Genomic DNA, 21499 nt, shown 5'->3' on the forward strand with positions numbered 1-21499 from the left:
TATATATATGCCATGAGGAAGCGTTAGGAGTGAGAAAAACCTAAATGTGACTAACTTCTGATATATATATCTAACTTCCAGTTGCAAAGTGATGAACAAAAGATGTTGGGATCAGTACACCACCTTCAGTGCGTAACTTCTGCAAGGATTGTGGCCCCTTTATTCTGCTCAGTCCAGCATGAATCAAGAATTAATCACACCTCACGAGAATGCCGGAAGCTCGACTTCCACTGTGCACGTATCTTGTAAGCCCATGCACTGCTCTGCCCATACACGCCTGGTGGATAATCCCACACATTAATGACAAGGCTCGAACGCACTGCTGTTCTCGCAATGGAATTTTTCAGTCTCTCAAGTGGCAGAGGAAGGATTGTGCCATCCAGTGTAATTTGGTGACAGACATACAGTTCATCTGCAATACATAAAACCTCCTTCATCCACCAAAAAAACCCCCTTTAAAATATGGTAATTTTCAGAGAACTGTAAAATTCACAGCTGCTTTCTTATCTTAGCCTTACCTTAAGTACCTAAAGCATTAATTGTCCTACTGATATAAAGTTTGCAGAGCAAAACATAGCTAAAAAAGCAAACTAGACTGTGCTCTTCTGTGGGCGGCCCTAGAGCAGCTGTGCCCCACACGCACACAAACCAAACCTGTTTAAGTCTCCCAGGCAAATCACAAGATTCAAAGTGATAAGCAGGGCTCCATCTAGTCACGGTTTTGGGATACAGGCAACACGAACACAAGTCTGTTAGCCTAGCAGCCATCTCATACTGAAAGATTTTTAAAAACACCGGGGTCACTTGGGAGAAAAAGTTCCAGTTTTAAAACTAGCAACCAATCTTTCAACTGTCTCCTAAACATCCAGGCTTAACAGCCAAAGCACCTTTAACATATGAAATAAACCCACTGCCTAATAGGAAGAATCACAAAAATTCGTTACCTACAAGACACTATAAGGCAATAAGACTTCTTTTTAAGTTGATTTAGGAGAATTCACAGGAATCAGAGGAAAAAAAAGGGGGGGGGGGGGCTTTGCTCAGGTCATTCTTTCCAATCAGTATGGGAATTAGGGGAAAAAACTCATCTCTCCCTTCCCAGTTCTTCAGTCCTTGTGCCCAACTCTGCCTCCTCCAGCGACACGACTGATGAGAGGGAGGGTGACACTTCACTGACAGCGCGTGGGGGGGCCTGAGCTGTGACAAGCAGGAGGTGTTCGCTCAAAACTCAGCTGAAGATAAGTGTTAGCAGTTAGGGGAAAAAATGAAGCTGGAAAACATTTGAAACAGCACAGATTTATAAACATTGTCAGCTGCTTTATACCAGACTGGATTCTTTTGAAGACAGTGCATATGTGTATTTTTCCCCCACTATGGGATTAACGTTTGGGTTTGATAAATTAAATCCTCTTACAGCGTGGCCAGCACAGCTACATGAGACATACATCTCTTTCATCGTGCTATGTTTTCAAGAGGCAAAACATAAATGAATGAATAAATGAGTGAACAAGCATGTAGCACTTCAGTCATGCAGTTTATTTATATCTCTTTAAAAAGTGGGGAAATTTGACGCAGGGAAGTGAGTTGGGAAATGTGAAACAGTTGATCTGAGGTCAGTGAGAAGGTCGGTAACAGAGCCAGATTTAAGTCTCAGGTGTCCAGAATTTAAGTCCTCTCTGTTCCTCAGCTGGTAACTGTGACTTCCAGTAATACCAAAATTGAATGTGTGTGTGAGGTTGTGGTATGCTTTTTTTTCTGTTATGGCGGTACATAGGGGTACATACAATGTTTATTATAGTGACACCTACAGCTAAGGTTCCTGTCACTTCCACTTATGCAGTGCTTGAACAGTATTAGAAAGTTTCAGTCATAAAAGTTCATCCATTCCTGATAACAAGATTAGGAATGAAAATTCAACTCAATTTCATATTTCAGAAAGCTTGTATGTTGAGGACTCACAAACCTCAATGTTTGGAGTGAGCTCTTAAAGTCTGGGAAATGACTCATCTTGGTATCAAAGTGATGCTTTTGCCATTTCTAAGAAAAAGCGTGCAACACTTCGCTAGTTCTGGAGAACCTGGGTTTGTTCATGCTTGGGGGACAGGGACAGAATATGAGAAGGGAGAGGTACAGATGGGTGCAGAGAGAGAAGAGAAGGAACTAGGGAGGAAGAGTAATTGTGAGTTTAAGCAGGGTAGAGTCACTAGCCAAAGGACAACATGAGGCAGGACAAGCAGAAGCAGAGAAGAACGGCTGTGGGTGAGGAAGAGGAGGCCAGTCTCTGGCCACTACCTCACATTTACCTCCACGTTCTGGAACTGAACTTGATTCTTACCTTTCTTCTGCCAGCAGGTATCGGATCTGAGACTCCCTGGCTAAGTGCACACCCCACCCTCAGACTACCTCTGCCAGTTACTCCACCACCTCAAGTGGAAGGAGTTTCATGGATCTGCCAGAAGTATTCTGGTTCCACAGAGCAGAACTTTTTACTTAAAGTTTACTTGAAAACAAGCCAAATAAACAATCTTAGACATTCACACTTGAAAAGAAACTTTGCTGAAACAGTGTTCAAATTCCAAAGCCAAATGCCCAAAGGTAAGGAAATGCAATGCAGGCTTTCCTGTCACCACCAAATGGCAATTTCTCACTAATTAGAGTTAACTTGACTTATAACTGGAAGCAGCAAACAGAAATAAATTTAACACCTTTTTTTCAGAATTTTAGCAACATCTCCAACATTCATTACCCTTGGTTCTCACTCCCAGTCTCATCAAACTCTCCAGATACCTAACTTGTCCCTCTTCTTCAGCTGCTCTCTAGCCATTATCTATCACTGCTCTTTCACAAGTACCCCAACATCGCCTCTGGCACCCACTTCAAGAATAATCTGATAACCAGTTTAGTTCACTTTGAACCAATTATTACCTATGAGACAGGTAACTGGAAAACTAACTATCAGTTCACAGCCCTACTTCCCATTACAAGACAAGCATGACCTGCCCAGTGGGAGCCCCCCAGGCCCTGCTGGGAGAGGTTTCTGGGCCTCCCACCTCCCCACACACTGCAGTGCAGAGCCACAAACAGGGACTGACTGCCTGCAGCTCAGGGTCTCTGTAGAATTTAATTATCTATTTCCTAAAGTTTGTTACCATACATAGATTAAACGTAGTCCTGCAAATTCTATAATGCAGCTCAAAACATTTGAATTTCTAATTCAAAGTTACACTTGTGAGACTGAGTATCATATACCATTTATGACAGTATTATTATATTTTCTATCCTTTCTGCAGCACTCATTTCCCTGCAAATAATACACTGACTGAAGCAGAAGCATGCATGCATACACATTCCTAATGCTAACCTTAATCAGGTCTAACTGTTTTCCCTTAAAATGTGTTCCACTAAAGAACAGAAGGAATAGACCAAAAAAAAATCCAATGTACAAATAAGGTAATGATAAATACTATGAATACGTACTCTAAGGCTTAGTTCAAAACTACCATTAAGAGTTCTTATTATCTGGGAGTGCAGAATGAACAACCCTCCTGAGTCAAGAACATCTTCAACTAGATCAGGTTGCTCAGAGCCCCGTCCAGCCTGGCCTTGAATGTTTCCAGGGATGCGGCATCTACCACCTTTCTGGGCAACCTGGGCCAGTGTTTCACCACCCTCATTGTGAAAAATTCCTTCCTCTTGTCTAGCCTAATCTCTTCTCCTTAGTTTAAAACCATTACCCCTTGTCCTGTTGTAACACGCCCTGATAAGAAGTCTGTCCACATCTTTCTTACAGGCCCCTTTTAAATACCGAAAGGCCACAATAAGCTCTCTTAGGAGCCTTCTCTTTTCCAGGCTGAACAGCCCCAACTCTCTCAGATGGTCCTCACGGCAGAGCCGTTCCAGCCCTCTGATAATCTTTGTGGCCTCCTCTGGCCCCTCTCCAACAGGTCCATGTCTTTCCTGCACTGAGGGCTCCAGAGCTGGACACAGGACTCCAGGTGGGGTCTCACCAGAGCAGAGCAGAGGGGCAGAATCACCTCCCTTGACCTGCTGGCCACGTTCCCTTTGATGCAGCCCAGGATACGACTGGCCTTCCGGGCCGCAAGCACACATTGCCAGCTCATGTCCAATCTTCCATCCACCAGTACACCCAAGTCCTTCTCGGCAGGGCTGCTCTCAATCCCTTCATCCCCGACCTGTATTGATACTGGGGGCTGCCCTGACCCAGGTGCAGGACCTTGCACTTAGTCTTGTTGAATCTCATGAGGTTCACATGGGCCCACTTCTCAAGCTTGTCCAGATCCCTCTGGATGGCATCCCATCCCTCAGGCTTGTCAACTGCACCACTCAGCTTGGTGTCATCCGCGAACTTTCTGGGGGCGCACTCAATCCCAATGTCTATGTCATTGATGAAGGTATTAAACAGTACTGGTCCCAGTATGGACCCCTGAGGGACATCACTTGTTACCAGTGTCCATCCAGGCATGGAGCCATTGACCACTACTGTCTGGGTGCGACCTTCCAGCCAGTTGCTCATCCACCAAACAGTCCACTCATCAAATCCACGTTTCCAATTTAGAGAGAATGATGTTGCAGGGGACCATGTCAAAGCCTTTACAGTAGTCCAGATAGACAACACCCATAGCCCTTCCTTTGTCCACTGATGTAGCTACTCCATTGTAGAAGGCCACTAGGTTGGTCAGGCAGGACTTGCCCTTGGTCAAGCCATGCTGGCTGTCCCAAATCACCTCCTTGTCCTTCCTGTGCCTTAGCACAGCTTCTGGGAGAATCTGTTCCATGATCTTCCCAGGCACAGAGGTGAGGCTGACAGGCTGGTAGCTCCCAGGGTCCTCCTTTCTACCCTTTTTAAAAATGGGTGCAATGTTTCCCTTTTTCCCGTCACCAGGGACTTCACCTGACTGCCAAGACTTCTCAAATATCATGGAGAGTGGCTTGGCAACTACATCAACCAATTCGCTCAGGACTCTAGGATGCATCTTATCAGGTGCCATGGACTTTTGTATGTTCAGCTTCCTTAAGTGGTCACAAGCCACATCCTCACTTACAGTGGCAGGGACTTTGCTCCCCTAGTTGCTGCTTTGCAGTTCATTTTCCACTCAAGAAGTGTGGGAAGAGAGCTTGCCAGTGAGGACCGAAGCAAAGAAGTTGTTGAGTACCTCAGCCTTCTCCTTGTCTGTTGTTATCAGTTTACCAGTCTTGCTCATCGAGGGGGCACGCTTCCTTTGACCTTCCTTTACCTTTTACCTGTCCCTGCTCTGTCGATGAGCTCTGCTAGCTCATGTGCAAAGATCCTCTTCCCCTTTTGAGAAAGGTGAACCCCATCTGATGCCAGCAAACCTGATACTGTGTGGGCCATCCCATTATCAAAAAAACCCCAAATTGCAGAGGTGACACCAGCCACGGAGTCATGTATTAATAGACATTAATATCTTCAGTACCTCTGAAAATCCGAGTGCTTAGGAAGATGCTAGTGGAGTAGCAAGAAGTGTATCTAACCTCTAGCAACAGCCACAATGCAAATGTGTTTATTTCACAAATCTCTGGTTAAAATCCAACCACAGACTGAAATAGTCTTGACTTTTTAGTTGCGTCTGGTAACCTATGTGTGTGAATCAATACATCTTGATCAATTGCTGCTGGATATGTTTTAAAAAGAGGATTTTGCCAGCACAGACAAAGGTTACATGAACGTATGGGTCTTTTCCATCATGTGTTTTGCTGATTCTATTAAGCAAATGAGTAAGAACTCACAGTGATATCATTAACTGAAAACTGAACCACAGACAGTATTAAATATAGTTTTATGTCTCGTTCCTGTTTCTCAGTTATCCTGCCAACTTTTGTGCTTGTGCAATCATCTTTTTCAGTTCTTTGGAAGTGTTTCTTTTAGTCTGTCACTCTGTGAAAAATTCACGCAAACAGAAACAAACTGACTGCCAACCCAGAAGCAACAGCAAAAGTGAAAAATATGAAATACTGTCAAATATATTACACAAACAACCTCGAAAAAACCCACTTTTCTCCTTTACTTAGAACTATTTTGCAAAAGACTTTTTTTTCATCAGAAGTGTGATATTTCAACACTCTTCAGTTTAAAACACTACCTGTTTCATTTGCTGCTCTACAAACTGTGAGCTCTTTTTCAAAATCATTCCACCCATTCAGGAAAGCCATGACAAAAACACACTCTCATGAATGTAATTTATACATAATATACCAAAGTTTCCCTTGAGCTACAGGTTCTTCCATCCAGCTATCACAAATTTGCCCACTTCCCTACTGACAGGATGCAACAAATTTGCTATCATTTCTAAAATAGGGGAAGCCAGCCGGAGTTAATGAGCACACTCGGGATATGTCATTTTTTGCCTTCTCGAGACTTCCTTGGCAGGATCAATTTGTGCAGATGGTACAAGTTTCTTCACTCCTGCGTGCCGTAATGCTATAACTGATCAAAAGCAAGGTTACCGCCCCAGGCAGGGCTGTGGAGACATGGTGCAGCTGGGGAGATGCCACCTCCTCGGTGAGCAGGCCCTGTGAGAACGATGCGCTCGCTGCCTCCAGCGCAGCCCTGCGACCTCCATCCCACCTCACGAGGCCACATGTTGAGCACAGCTGGTGGCCAGACCGCAGGAGTTTGCCAAGAGCTGTGTTTGGTACGTGCGGTTACAGAAGGACAGAGGGGCTGCAGTGGTTTGCCGCACAGATGTGGAAGAATACGCACTATACATAATGAGCCGGGGCAGGAATCCCAAGGTAGACTTTTGAAATTAGATGGGGACTGTGATGGCTGGCATGTAGGCAGCACTGCTGGGAACAGCTTTTGAAAGATAAATTTTCTATAGGAACATATTCATCCTAAACTGAAAATGTAAATACATGGGTGCTGTGTTACACACAGAGGTCATTTGGCTGACACAACTGTTTGCTCCAAATACCTTCTGCCATTTCTTCTTTACCAGCAAAGTGAGCACAGAACTTTGTCACAGCATCTTTGGTCTCGGTCACGTTTTCTTTATCCTGATATTTACGTCACCGTTCTGCTCCCTTGCCCTGAGACTGGTTCATAATTCAATTTCGTTTAGTCAAGGAAGTGAAGGCAAAATGCGCTCTGAATTCTGATCTGTAATTTGGTCGTAAAAGCAGTAGCTGCAGCCCAGCAATACCAAACATGTGATCTCACTTCCCAGGCAAGGAGGACTGGTAGGGTATTGAAGTTTCCCCTGCTGTCCACTTTATCTTACAAGAAATTGCTTTATCTCCTTCTACACCTTCTGAGACAATACACAGTGCTCTTCAGTTTCCAATTAAGTGAAAGGCTGAAGACCTGTACAGCTGCATACGCTTGTTTTCACAGTATCTGAGATGAGCACCGTATATTTACATTTGCAGCATGATGGTATGTGTCAACAGAACATTTTGGTTAACTCTTCATTGTTCTCATTGTTTCTTGCAGGTGTTGATGTGTATTAGGAAGATACTGGTAAAATGGGAATGTATAATAAGTAGGGCACAACAAATCTTTGCAGCAACTTCTGAAATATCTTTTTTCATTGCTGCTCATGTTTGCTGTTCTTCTGGATTCTGTACATACAGGACTGAAACTCTGGCTTAATGCATGTCTACTGATCATCAGCTACATTTGGGTTTTCTGACATCAAAGTTGTTTATTCAGGAACGTAAAAACTGTCTCAATTTTAAACAGCATGGAGCAGGAACATGGCTCTTCCTACATGTTTATACAGCACATAGCACAGCAGCGTCCAAACTGTAATCAGACGTGATATTACTATAATATAAATACCGCTTTAATGTCTAGAGCCATCAAACAAAGCTAGAAGTGAAGTTATTTTTCAATATCTGAGCAGCAGTAGCTAACAGCCAATTCTCTTCCCTCTAGGACTATGCAACTGGGGTTTGTTAGAGCAGAATATGCTTTTGTGTCTGTAATACTTGGGTCTTCCCTTTGCTAGAACTCTGCTACTGAGAATCACTCGTACAAAAGGTAAAGGGGGGAAGGGGGAGGGAAAGGGAAAGGAGAAGGGGAAGGGGAAGGGAGAAAGAGGGCATTTGCTGACAGCCCACTTTCTCAGCATTACCCAGACAAGCATACCTGTAGCTGCTTCATCTGATGCAGCTGCAGCCGCAGGTCCGACACGTTGCGTTTCATGCCGTGCAGGCTGACGTGCATTGATGGAGCTGCAGCAGGGTGATGGGTGACAGCTGACTCCACAGGTGCCAGCGCGTTCTTCCCCCCAGGTATGTTAGCAGCGCCTGCAATAAGGAGCGGCACAGGTTGAGCTCACCAGCAGAGAAGGTACAAACATGACCCTTCCTCTGCCCACTGAATCCACACATATTTCATGCAGGTGGACAAGAAAAGTACAGCTGCCAGTGCTCAGTATTAGCAGGGGACTGGCACCTCCTTATCCAATATATTTTGAGGGAAGACTGAACAATATCAGAGCACATCTGTGCTTGAACCTCAGCTGTATCAGAGCACTGCATTATGACAAGACTGCTTCCAACCACATGTAGTGGAGATGGGATAATAAGCTGTAACTGCTGATTACACAAACATTAGCAAATCAAATTGATACTGAAAGTAGTTTTGGGACTGTCCTCCCAGGAGCCATCTGAGACCAAGCTCATGCAAATTCACTGGACTCCTGAACTGCGTATTTGTTGATTAATTATCAGTGGAGAGAGATTCAGTCAAACGGCCAAGTGTGGGGAAAAGGCTTCTGTAGACAATCTTGCTTTGCTTCTTCAAGTACAATTGCATTATTTCTCTCAGGTGTCTCCAACACCTAATGTGTAAACCAGGAGAAGAGAAATGAAATTATGGTGTAGCAGAGAACAGCTCTCCAGCCATGTTGCATCCACCCACTCCCCTTCAATCTGTCATTTATTCAGGACTGTGTTTACAAGAGGATAGAGCATAACACAAGGACATGAGCTGAGCCACAGTCTGACAATAACCAAGTGTCCTCACAAGACTTTCATCGTTAATTAACGCTGCTCCTCTACACAGCACCAATGTCAAGCTTGTTCTTTCAGTCTCAAGTACCTGGGAAGAAGCTGTATTTACAGGGTACGAACAAATTCCAGCTCATCAGCTAATAGTCATGTTACAGCTTCCTCTGGCAATTTGCACTGACATACTCATATTCTTCAAATTTTCTTTCGAATGTGTCCCTTCCCCTTCACATCGTCAACAGGCAAAACGACAGACTGTCAGCAGGACACACTTCATTTTCTAAGTCCAGCACTACATAGCCCTGCATACTCTTCTGATCACAGTACCGAATCCACCTTGTCCCTTGGGCTCAGATGGCTGCTACTCCCTGAGCTATTGCATTATGCCATTCCCCACTTCATTTTCTTCCTTCTCTATGAACAACACAAAAAATCTGAGGAAGAGGAAAATAACTCATCAAGGGATCTGCACAGGGACTTTGGTCATCATTTGTTCCCACAAGCACACTTTCTATCAAGTTCAATTAAACAAAGCAGAAACTAGTGTTGGAAGCTTTTCCTTGCCTGTTGAAGGCAAATTCTCAGTGCACCAAAGGGCATGCATATTTTTAAGGCTGGAATGAGTATGAACAGAAGAGTGGTAAGGTTTATCCCCACCCTGTTATCTCTAGTGGTCTTTTCAGTCAGTAACATCTCCAAATGTGCCTGAGTACAGCTCAGCATGACAACAAATTGTTACTAATTTGCCAACAGGTGTGGATACCTCAAAAAAAGCCTTCGAAAAATTCATCTGAGGAAGCATTTTTAAAGGATGGAAATTACGCCAGATTATTTTTATTTAAAAATAGGCTGAAAGGCTTCTGAAGAATGGGGTTTCTTGCTTTAGCTACATTTGCAATTCCTGTCAGCAAAAGCACAGCCCCTCTGGCTGCACCCATGCTGTACACGGTGTGCCATGCCCTGGGCTTCCGGAGACGTGCTCAAACAAAAAGCTGTTCTGGGCCAGTGCTGGTCACTGTAATGCTATACCTTACCTAAACGTGCTCCAGCTAGATCTGCTCAGTGCTTCAACAACAGCACTTTTCATTTCACTGCTGAGCAAGCTACTGCACATTTTTGCTGTACTCCAGTATGATTCAATGCTCTCTTGACTTTCAAAGAGCTGCTTAACAGAAAGCAACACTCAAGAAATAAACAGTCCTTGTTCACTGCCATTCTGTACCCACTCCATGCTTCAGTCTAATATATGCTAATACTTACCTGTCTACATGTACACCGCAGTTTTTCCTACAGTCAAGCATCCATTTCCCTCTCACATGCAGTATTTTTTGCATTTTTTTTTAAGAAAAGGTTATTTAGTTCATAAAGCCTACAGACAGAAACCACGGGAGAGCCTGAAAAATGTGGGTACGCCTCCAAGAGTTCTGATCCCTAGCCACAAATCTGGACTATTTTTGAAAGCACATCTACCTTTCTGCTATTCTTTGCCTCAAGCAAAAGCTCCAAAACCTCAGCCCCCGACCCTGTGATGATGCAGCCAAGGCATGAATCAGCCCCCGCCAGTCTCTCCCCCCATGCTGGACCCCAGACAATTCACATATTTTCTCAGGAAGGGGTGCCTGCTTTCCTTTTAGTGTAGATGGACTGTGATCTGCTTCTGTAAACAATAGATGTCTCTGACTCCCTGCGAAGCAGCTCTCCTCCTCCTCCTCCTCCTCTGCTGCTGCCTCAGCCACCTCTTCTCCACGTCAGGAACTCTCAGCTGCCACCACGTCCCTGCTGCAGAAGGTGCCCAGAGCCCGCGCAGCATGACCTGGGACCACCGAGGGTGGGACACACAACCACGGTCAGCGAGTGAGCGCGGGCACGCAGGAAGGATCAGACACGGGTTTCTCAGAGATGCATATTTTCATCAAAAAGGAATAAAAGGGCAGCTGAATGAGGAGGGCCTGCTTCGATCTAGGGAGTATAGCTCGCTTTTGGAAATAGTCCCAGGCTGTGGCTTTGCGATTAGGTGTACGGCCCAACAGATTGAAGGTAAAGAAACAGCGCTGGCTCTCAGCTTTTTCAATAAACGCTTGCTGGAGCTAGGTAAGGGGGCCTGACTGCAAAAACCCTCCGTAATTCCCTAATACTCTGGACAAAATACAAATGTTAACTTTTTTTACAAAGGCTAATGAACTAAGCTGCAGTTTTTAAAGTACAAAGAGAACTGATGTGTGGAAAGGGGAAAAGTTTGTTATTTGCCCAGGCTCAGGAAGATAAGAACACAATTTCCACTCCCTGACACTTGAGTTTTGCTATGGTTGCCAAGACATTCTCTTCCTGTTTTCCAGGTTTTATTTTTCTTTCTAAAATGCTACGATTTTGTTTTGAAGTAGACTAGAAAAAAAAGGCCACCAGAAGACACCCCAGTGATGTTTTTTAATAAATTACTCATCTCCTTATTAAAGAGCCAGAACATTTTTCAACCATCATTTGGGGAGACATGACAGTTGCTTCATTCTCTCACCATCCAGTTAGAATCCACTAAACAAACAGGCAAATGCAATGTTAAGGTTGCAGTTCCATTACTAACAAGCTGTTATGGCCAGGCACTCAAGCACCCTTAAAAGAATATCATATTCTATATATATTAGTGCACAAATTCACCTCATTGATCCAGAATGAATTCAGCATCATGTTTTACCTGCAAATGCTGACAGAGTTCAAAGACTGGCGTGATCTATCTTTGAATCTGAGATAAGCAAGCAGATATGGACAATGTTTTTAATTCACAGATCATCACAGCAAGAGTCATGTATGTGAAAAAGGCACACAGATATGCACAGATGACAAGACAGTTCACGAAGAGTAGGGAATCAAATCTGAGCCCCACACGTGTGATACTTCTCCCTGCTGCCATCTCCCTCCCTTGGCTTGTACTGGTGGTGGTAGTGCAGAAAGGTGCCTTGATCCCATTTCAGGAAATACTGAAATGTCCGTCTTCCTCTACCAACAAGGCAGCAAAGAACTACTGCTTTTTTGGTGATCCATGATACAATTGATCTCAATTTAAGCAATGAATTCAGAATGGAATCTATCGCTCTCACCACTTGATGAACAAAGTATGACAGGAAAGAGAGTAGGCGAGCATTTCTCAACACATTTGTTAGTAATCTCAAGGATACTCTTCCTTGTATGGTTTGTTTTTAGAGTCACATGTTGTGCCTAAGTGAAGAGCCCCTTGATGCAATTCATTTTGGGTGAACTGAAAAAGGTTATAAGGATTCAGTCACGAGATTTCTCCTAATATTACTAGAGAGGACATAGCTAATCTATGGAAGGTTACTGCTCTTGGAACCCAATCCCCACGAATGGACTGAGCCTAAAGCAATAAAACATAAGAAATGCAGACAAGCATGATCGTTACAGGCTCATTTTCCCCAGGGAAAAAGCATTTTTATTTAGGTTCTTTAATATCTGAGGCTAAAGAATCCGCTACAGACTGGCAAAGCAAAAACATGTTAAATACAATGATTTGGTTGATATGAAATACCAAACACAGTATTCGTAATCTAGCTATCTAGACTTATGCAGTATTTAGAAAATTTGGGTTCTTTCCTTCCCAAGTGAGATAGTTCTCTATTTTTTGCATGGAAGTCGCCTATCATTGGAACACATACTATAAAATACAATGTTGGTTCAACATTGATGAGCCAATTTTATCCTGCACAGATGTTTTATTGTTCAGTATGGGAGGCAATTCACATTTCTGCTTACCAGTGCTCCAGAAAGGACTGCTCAATCAACATTTTATACCACTTTTTCTTTCAAATAGACTTTGAAATTGCTAAAACCGGTATCTCAGTGCACAGTTGTCAAATGGAGTTGTATACTAAGAGAGTTGACTGTCTAAATGTCTATACTTAATAAGGACTGGGGTGAACTGAAGAACAAAACAGTGGTCAGCAAGTCTGCTTCTAGATGCTGCTGGGATGTTTAAACCCAAGCATATTTACAAAAAGGAGAAACATTCTGTAGCATATTCTGGCAGATTGCCTAATTTGCAAGTAAGCAGTGACTGTATTGACTCATTAGACCCTGTTACATGCAATTTCAAAGGCTGGTGAAAAAGCAAAATATTCCATTATACGGGACTATTCTATTATATAGCAGTCTTTAATAATAGCTGATGTGCGTTACAGTACTGTAGCATATTAAGGTAAGCATCACGCCTTGTTTCCCTTACCCGCTATAGTTTAATTTTGTGGCTGAGTCATGCTGCAAGGACAGGATTTAGGGATGCAGATGCTGGAGATACAACCATACTTCTGATAGGGATCCTTGCAGACGACTGGCTGCATGGCTGGCCCTCTGCCCTGTCCCTGTCTCCGAAGTGATCAGAAAGGCACCTATTGCCCAACCCGAATGCTGGTATCCTTACTTACATGCTGGATGTGGGCATGGCCATGTGACAAAATCAGTGTTTCTGTCAGTATGTGACAGTAAATTACACGTGCCACCCATCTCCGCGCCGTGCGCTTGGACACGCAGCTGTTTTATGTAATTTTGCCATTTCAGGGACATGCCCTCAGTCACACAACAAGGTAGTGAGGAGTCTTTGGGAACAACAGTGGCAGGAAACGGCTGCCAGTCAGATGAACCATGCTGTTCTGGTGGCCTGGGCATAGCTTCCACATCTAAGAATCCCCACCTTTGCTCTGTGTAGAGCTGTTTTCCCAATGAATATCATTTCTTTTCTCATTTTATTGAGAGAACATTCACACATGTACACACACATACACACCACTGAATAATTTAGGTTGAAAGGAACCTCTGAAGGCCATCTGGTCCAAACTCCCACTCAAAGCAGGGCCCAAGATCTCCAGCTCAGTGCCCCCCTCAAAGTGCTTCTCTGAATTAGTACAAAAACAGGGAAAGCAGAAAAGCCAAACAGCAGTACAACACAAAGAGGAAAACAAGGCAACATATGTGCAGATTTTGATGGCTTCATAGGTGCTTTGTATGAGACAAGGCTGGTGCAAGTGGGAAATACTATAAATTCTCCATGTATAATGACACTGAAATAAGGAAAAGTCTAAGAGCATTTTGCAGCTGTTTTGAAAAATGATGGGCTTTTCAGTAAGCTGTCTGTAACTGACAAATTACAACTTGTTTCTTCACAGCCTTAAGTATTGCTCTCCCCATCCAGGGGCCAGTGGGAAGGAAAGAGTTGGAAAGGGACCAGAGAGTGGCTTGGGAGCAAAGCTCCAGCACCAGGACTTTAGCTCGCTCACTCACGCATGTGCTTGATATTTTCCAGGTCTGGTTTGATTTCTGTCGGTTAGGAGGACACACTGCGATTCCAGATAAACAGGAATCCTGAACATGAACTAACAGCTCCAACAGAAAGGCTAGTTAAGAGCATAATAGATTTGCTAATAAATGTGTGTGGTTTACTACCTGCAGCACAGACCTCCCTGTGGGAACGGCATTACCGGGAAGAAGGGAACTGCCTTTATTTGCATTCGGTGCATGACAAAGGGTGAAGAGGAGGCAAATAAACACACGCACACCCTGCAGACTTCTCCAGCAGCTGCCCATACACAAAGAGCTCCAGTCACATGGAGATCTTCTTTCACAACTGCCTTAACTCCATCTTTTAAACCCTTAACAGCTCCCCAAGTAGGAAGCTAAAATAAGACCAGCTCTTATTGGCTTCATAATTGATGCTTGCTCAGAACAGTTTAGGCGCATGCTAATAATTAGTAACAGATCAATACGGCTTAATTAGGGAAAGTGCTATCTTGCTGACTGCGAAATTCCTTAGTAGCACTACATCCATAGCATCCTACTGACAGAAGAACCTTAGAGAAAAGTTCAGGTGACCAGAATAGGAATGAAATATTTAGCCTTCTACAGCAATTTGGATACATCTGGACTTAGTGACACATATATACTGTGACAGGATGAGTCACTGGAAGATTCACCATATGCAGAGACTCTGTATCTCATTTAAATCATTCAGCGCTGGTGTGAAATTAATTCCAAAGTCCGCCTCAACCTGTCAGAAATTCCTCTCTTAACAAAGATGTGATTGACTCCCATATCCTGAACTTAAACTGACACTACAGCTATGGGAATTTAAGTAAATTTGACATTTCCATAAGTCGGGATGGTAGTAATGTTAGAGCTATTCATTTAAACCTGAACAATTTGTAAATGAAAAATGAATTATCTTACCTGCAGTGTCAATGCTGCTCTTGCTGGACACAATTTTCAACATCATCTTCTCACTAAGCAATAAAAAGAAAAATCATAATTTTAACTTACTAACAAAAAAACTGTAGTGGGGTTTATAATCAGCAAATCAAATGGCCTTGTCTAGCATATATTTTTTTAAATTTAAATCACCAATAGCTTGTCAGTTGTTTTATTTTAAATCAGCTTTTAATACAAGTTAAGCAAGGAATGGAGTAAAAGCAGCAGAAAGCACAGAGATGTATCTACATTAATTCTTTTTAACGCAAAGAAGAGTAATGCATTTTATCTCCATCTATCATTTGGCACATTCTTCCTCTCTACCTAGCATTCTCATGGGGATGATAAAGATATTTAAAAATGATTCAGCATTCAGGGGTTTTTTACTATTACATTCAAATGTTATTTTTTGTTGATTGATTACTATGATCATTACAGAGAAACAGATTTAATGAATTCTTTTTTTACCTAGAAGCATCTTTGCTATTACTTGTATTTGGCCCTTTAAAAAGCGCAGACTGAACAAGACCAGTTAAACTGGCAATCTGTTTCTCCATGGCTTGTATCCTCTCTCTGTAAGACAAGAGAACCGTTTGTTAAAGCCAGATATATTTGCTTTCAGACTTGTTTTTCTAGGTGAATGATTACCACAGGATTGGGAAGACACTACAGAGGCCGTGCAAAGGCTCAGGGGTACCAGTTTGCATGTACCTTGTTACAGCAGCTTACCGCATCTTGGCTTGGAGAGCTTTTGCATGGTAACAGACAACAAAAAAGACATCTGCTTGGTTAAAAAAGAACAAAACAAACAACCACCCAGATAATAAACTTCAAATGATCTCACCAGACAGGCACCTAAACCAATCAGTTAATGCCCCTTAGAACTAGTGAAAATCATTTTTTTCAGCATTACATGTATTTTCTGTTTTACCTACACTGTGCCAATAATTTTGCCTGTACATAAGGTTTCAGGATTAGAGACTTTACACTTCTTGTTCCTATTTTTACTTTTCCCAAACGCAGATTTTTTTTCTGAGAAGCATTTAATCTGTCCAAGCTGACTGCTTCCCAGCCCAAATCCTTTGCACCTGACATCGCAACTGTCTGCTAACAGACTGCAATGTGACGGACAGGCACAGGACACCAAGTGCAGACTGTGCAGAAACATCACCATAAACCAGATTTGCTTTGATGCACATATCCTGAGAAATTCCTAAACAGCAGAAGAAGAGAAGAAGAACCGTAATAGGTATGGTCAGTGTTTTCCATAGGTACCAAAGGCCACTAAACAACAACAATTACTTTTTTTGATAAGAAGGCTAACATTTGTGTGTTTAACTGTTCACATAAATGTATATATTAGTCAGGTACCAGGTGACTTCCTTGGTGAGCTCCAAAACAGCCTTTTGCTCACACAGGTGCCAATTTCACATGCCAGTACGTCAATGACACACCACAATGCAGACACACATCAGTATGGGAACTCAGACAGGACCTTCTGCAAACGTGTCCCTACATGCCAGCAGTTAAGTGACCGGGGAGACACACAAAAGCAAACGCTAGCCACGGGCTGCGATTTTGGAAGATGACCGGGAACAAAACTCAAAACGCAAGTGACTAAGACCAGCAGCAATCAATGGCTGATGAGAGATGATGGGACAGTCACACGCAGGCCCGGTCACAGCCGGCCGCAGGGGCATCCATCACCACCAGCGTTCTGCGCACGTGGGAGCAGCCGAACCCCGGCGACCCCCAACCCCAGTTGCCGTTTGGTGGTCAAAGCAATAATTCCAATCAATAAGGGCCATGTAAACCGAATGAAGGTACCGATTCCAGGCAAAAGCAAGCTGACATGATACAAAGCGAGGAACCAGCCCAGCTTGTAGCCAGACATTATCCAGGCTAATTATTTCATTCACGGTCAGGGAATGAAATAGAGGTTTGCTGAGATAGCACAGACACCGTAGCCAGGAGAGACTCCAAGACACCGAGATGTTGAGAATACAGGGCAGCAAAACACAGACGCAAGCAGGGAAGAGGACAGCATTCAGTCAGTCCCCAGCCAGCAGACATTTTCTCACTGTGATTTAATACATCGTGGGCATCTTACTTTTCTGTCTTCATGTTGAAAGGTATTTTGAACGGTGATGAGAAGACTAGTGAATCTGACCTAATTCATTTCAAATCAAGAAACACGTTACAGAATTTCCACTATTATAAGTTTTAAAATAAGAAACTAGTTCAGGCTACAGTAACCTTTGGAACAAAAACAAGTACTAAAAGCCTGGGATAAATATATTCTAACAAACTTTAATGCAGCATTTTTGACACTTAATAATGAAAACATTTTTTTTTCCCAGATAATCATCACTAACCCTTCTTGGAACTAAACTCAATTGGAAGTCTATCTGTTTTACCGATTCATAAATATGATGTTTTTTCCATCCCACATTCGATAATCTGGAAACAATTTTCTGCTTCAAAAGAGATTACGGTAACACAAAGCTGATCTTGTCCTTTGCCATGAAATCTAGGAAAATATGTTGTTAAAAGGGAGAGGGATGTTCCAGAGATAGGAGATGATGAAAAACGAATGAAATACTGGAATCAATTGCATGGAGCACATTATTTTTCATATGGTAAAAGCATTAAGAATGTGAAGAATCCACATGTGCTCTGGAGTTACTCTGCTACAGACAAGGCAGGATTTTTCCTGTAATCGTTTCACTGTAATACCCAGACTCATTATGGCCATCAGCACCAAACATTTCAAAAACAGGTGTCTGAAAGGAGGCACCTTTTAGGCATTAAATAAAACGACCTGATTTTCAGAGACCCGGCGGTCTGACTGAAGGCGGTGGGAGGCAGGGAGGGACACGGCTGGCCCGGGGCAGGGCCGTGCCCTGGACTGACGTGGCTGTGGGGCTGGTGGCCCAGTCTGGCCACACGGCTCAGGTGGAGCCGGGACAGGGTCCTCAGCCACTTCTTTCCCCTCTGGCTTCCCTGTGAAGGGCTGGAGCAACACCAGCTCCAGAGGCAGAAAATGAACGCTTTCCTCAGCCTCTGCCGGCCTGGAGTCTATCGGGGATGCCGGCACTATCGTGGCAGCTGTACATTTTTGGTTCTCAACATTACGCTCTCTACCTCTCGCTGCTATTCCTTCCTGCGCTGGGTGGGCCGGGGTCCCACGGGACGGGGCAGGGGGGGATGCGGAGCACTGGGGTCTGGCAGAACAAACCGCAGCGGTGCCTCTTTGCTGGTGGTGGTAGCAAGAGAAGGACAATCCCCGTTTCTGTTCCTAGATTAATTTCCCAGATAAATCTGCATCTCTCCACCACCCAGGAAGGGCAGGGAGGGTCCCTGCTACAGCATTTGGGAAAGAAATGGCTGTTTTATCAGCCTGAGCAAGGAAGGGCATTGTTTTGCATTGTTTTGCATTGTTTTCCTGTGAATGCTGGGAGAGTCAGAGGCGGTGGCACACTGGGGAGGAAAGGAGGGAGCAAGGTCAGCAGCAACTCCCAGCTCTGAGAGGCCTCTTGGTCACACTTGGCTTTGGCTTTGTCACCTCACAGACCTCGGCCAGCAAGGCAGGGACCAGCTGCTCACCAGCCCTGTTCCCCCACAGCCTGACCCACAGCCCCGGGGACATTTGGGCACTTGGGCCCTGCCCCAGCATCTCGCTCCCCACATGCAGCAGGGGAATAACAAGCCCTTGTTTCTGCAGGGTCCGTGCACTGAGACATCAGGTTTCATCACCAGATTTCTTCCTTACAGCTTCATAGGGGTTTTGTGTTATTCCCTCTACTGCAACTAACTGGATGGAAGTAATCCCAAGCAGGGTACAGTGTATTGCTGAACTGGTACCCACTTCTCACTGTGATGCTATTTAACCATGACTTGCATGTTTCTTCCCTTTCCTAGAGCCATCTTTAATATTCACATCACTGAGAAGACACTTTGTACAGACACAAACTAGAACTGGGCTCTGTTACTGTTCATTCATGTTCCTATCTGACCCTAGGCTGTGCATCATGTCATCTGTAACAGACATACTCAAATACCAAGTCTGACGCCACAAACTAATTGGCATCCTATCCTGGAGAAAGATTTTCAGTGACTTTATATTTTATAGTTAAACTCTGAGTGAAGTCCTTATAGTAATCAAAAAGAGGGTCAGAGACAGGGAAAATTACGTTTCTTTCTATATTATTCTACAAGAGAAAGACTTCATTAGAAATTTTTTTATCTCACTGGGAAATAAAAAAATTAAAAAAAAAAAAAAAAGGAAAAGGGAGTAGGTTATCTTTCCCAACGGCTTCTCTAGAACCAAGTGAAAGTAGAATAGGCAGACTTTACCCCAAAGTCCCCCCAAAACAATAGAGTGGCTATCCTGGAAGAGTGTGAAGCAAAGAGCAGCAGAACTCTTCTGTACTCTGCTCTCCCCGCAAGGGAAAGATACACACAGGTGAATATTTCAGTCTTTTAAGAATCAGGTTAAATTCAAACTTTCTACATCTTGAAGCTAAAGAGAAAAGAGAAGCTCTGAAGCACTGCTAGCTGTGATACTATTTGACAACACTTATCCAAGAGCCTGCATCTCATCTTCCTACAAACAGTTCCTCCAATAGAAGGAAGCTGAAGTACCATTTACCTTCCCTCCATCCTCCATTGGTCACCTGCATTCATCTTTTTCTGCCTGATTAGTCAACATCTTTCAGAAAGGAAGATGCAATTTTGGCCCTGTGGAAAATGTCTGAGAGGGTATTTCTGCACGGTCCACCTTTCTTATACAATTCTCATTGCTGTCCGTGGCTTTACAGAGTATAACCATTTTTTCCTAATGCATAGAGAGTTCATCCATACTTTAACATATCAAATAATAAAGTGGTTTTCTGATGGGAACAATATTCAATAACCTACACGTGGCCATTACACTTCAGTGTAATGAAAGCCACAAGCTGAGAATGCATACACCTTTTTTTGCCCAGCTCTACCATCATCTTTTCTCACTAATGTGGCATAAAAAGAAGAGGACAAAAGTTGTGTTCAGGCAGAAGAGAACCACAGTACACTCTTGAAACACTTTTGCAGGAAAAAAATTGTATAGAGCTACCTTGCTATTCTAAGGATTGTATTTTAGTGAGCAGCAGCATTTACTGTATACATATTCAGCACTATCAAATAGCCTAGAATTTTGCAACACAATGTGTATTTTAAATGCAAAGAACGTAGGCTAAATGGCATTTAATTTAATGCACTTTCGGGTAAACAGCTTCTTTTCCAATTTATCAACATCTAAACATCTGCTTTGCCTGCAGTAACTTCCAGAACTGTCCACCGTAAGCTACATGAATGGGCCATCCAAAAATATGATAGCAAACCACTGTTTAAACAACTCATGCTCACTCACAAAAATTTGCTCATTCATCCTGTAAACCTCAGGTTTAAGGGATGATGACCCCTTGAAGATGAACTGCTGCAACCTGTTACAACCTCTGATATTTTGGTGAATACGAATACTAACATATTTTATTCTTTAAAATCTCCATGAAGTTGTTTCTCCTCACTGTTGTAAAAGCATTTTATATGGAGCTCTTTTGGTAAATGAATTACTGGGAGAATTTATTCAATGCTTCATACTGCAGGAGTAGCTACCTTGAAAATACCCAAGGTAGAACAGTTAAAAGAAAAAATTACATGAAGCAATTGAACACCCCTCAAGTCTGGCTTAAATAACAGGCTTGACAAGACTGGCTTCCACAATGCAAAACTGAGATGGGAAACTCCAAAAGAAGAGATAGGAAATACAGGTTTTCATCTTTTGTAGACCCAAATCTGCTGCAGTTAACATTCCAAAGGTAATGGACCCATTTTCTTCAACAAAACCAGGATATGGCCAATTAGAGATCCGATCTGCTGTAAGTACCCAACATATTCTGATGAAGTATGTATATATACATACATATATATATATCTCCCACTTCAGCCCTGGACTGGAAAAATTGAAGAAGAATTAACAGGGGAAGACAGATTCAGTTTAACTTCTGGCATTGTCACTATCCATTTTAATTTTTTCTCTGACTTAAACTATGCATTGTCCTGAGGTTGTGACAGTGCCGCTTCAAGGTAATTTCCACAAAGGGATGGCACAAGAGATGTTTTCTTTGTTTTCAGCACGCTCCACTAGGGACTGAAGGAACAACAGTGCTGAGATGACGGGTTTGATGCTTGCAGGGTCCTCAGCCCACTCCTGAATGGG

At 43.2% G+C, this 21499-nt stretch overlaps 1 protein-coding gene across 18 annotated transcripts in view; it reads right to left on the reverse strand.

Moving 5' to 3' along the window:
* The window catches only part of KIAA1217 (KIAA1217 ortholog), a 355643-nt gene that overhangs the window by 38803 nt on the left and 295341 nt on the right, over window positions 1–21499 (reverse strand). For 15 of the 18 annotated variants that reach the window (XM_065628990.1, XM_065628992.1, XM_065628997.1 and 12 more), the window contains 3 exons: window positions 15709–15813; window positions 15223–15275; window positions 8132–8292 (listed from right to left, as the gene is read on the reverse strand). In XM_065628990.1, the coding sequence (XP_065485062.1) occupies window positions 8132–8292; window positions 15223–15275; window positions 15709–15813 (319 nt within the window). The remainder of the gene's footprint in view (window positions 1–8131; window positions 8293–15222; window positions 15276–15708; window positions 15814–21499) is intronic. The other 3 variants (XM_065629001.1, XM_065628989.1, XM_065628987.1) reach the window with 1 other exon arrangement.

This window comes from Caloenas nicobarica, chromosome 2 (assembly GCF_036013445.1).
Source record: "Caloenas nicobarica isolate bCalNic1 chromosome 2, bCalNic1.hap1, whole genome shotgun sequence".
In the NCBI taxonomy this organism is placed as follows: domain Eukaryota; kingdom Metazoa; phylum Chordata; class Aves; order Columbiformes; family Columbidae; genus Caloenas; species Caloenas nicobarica.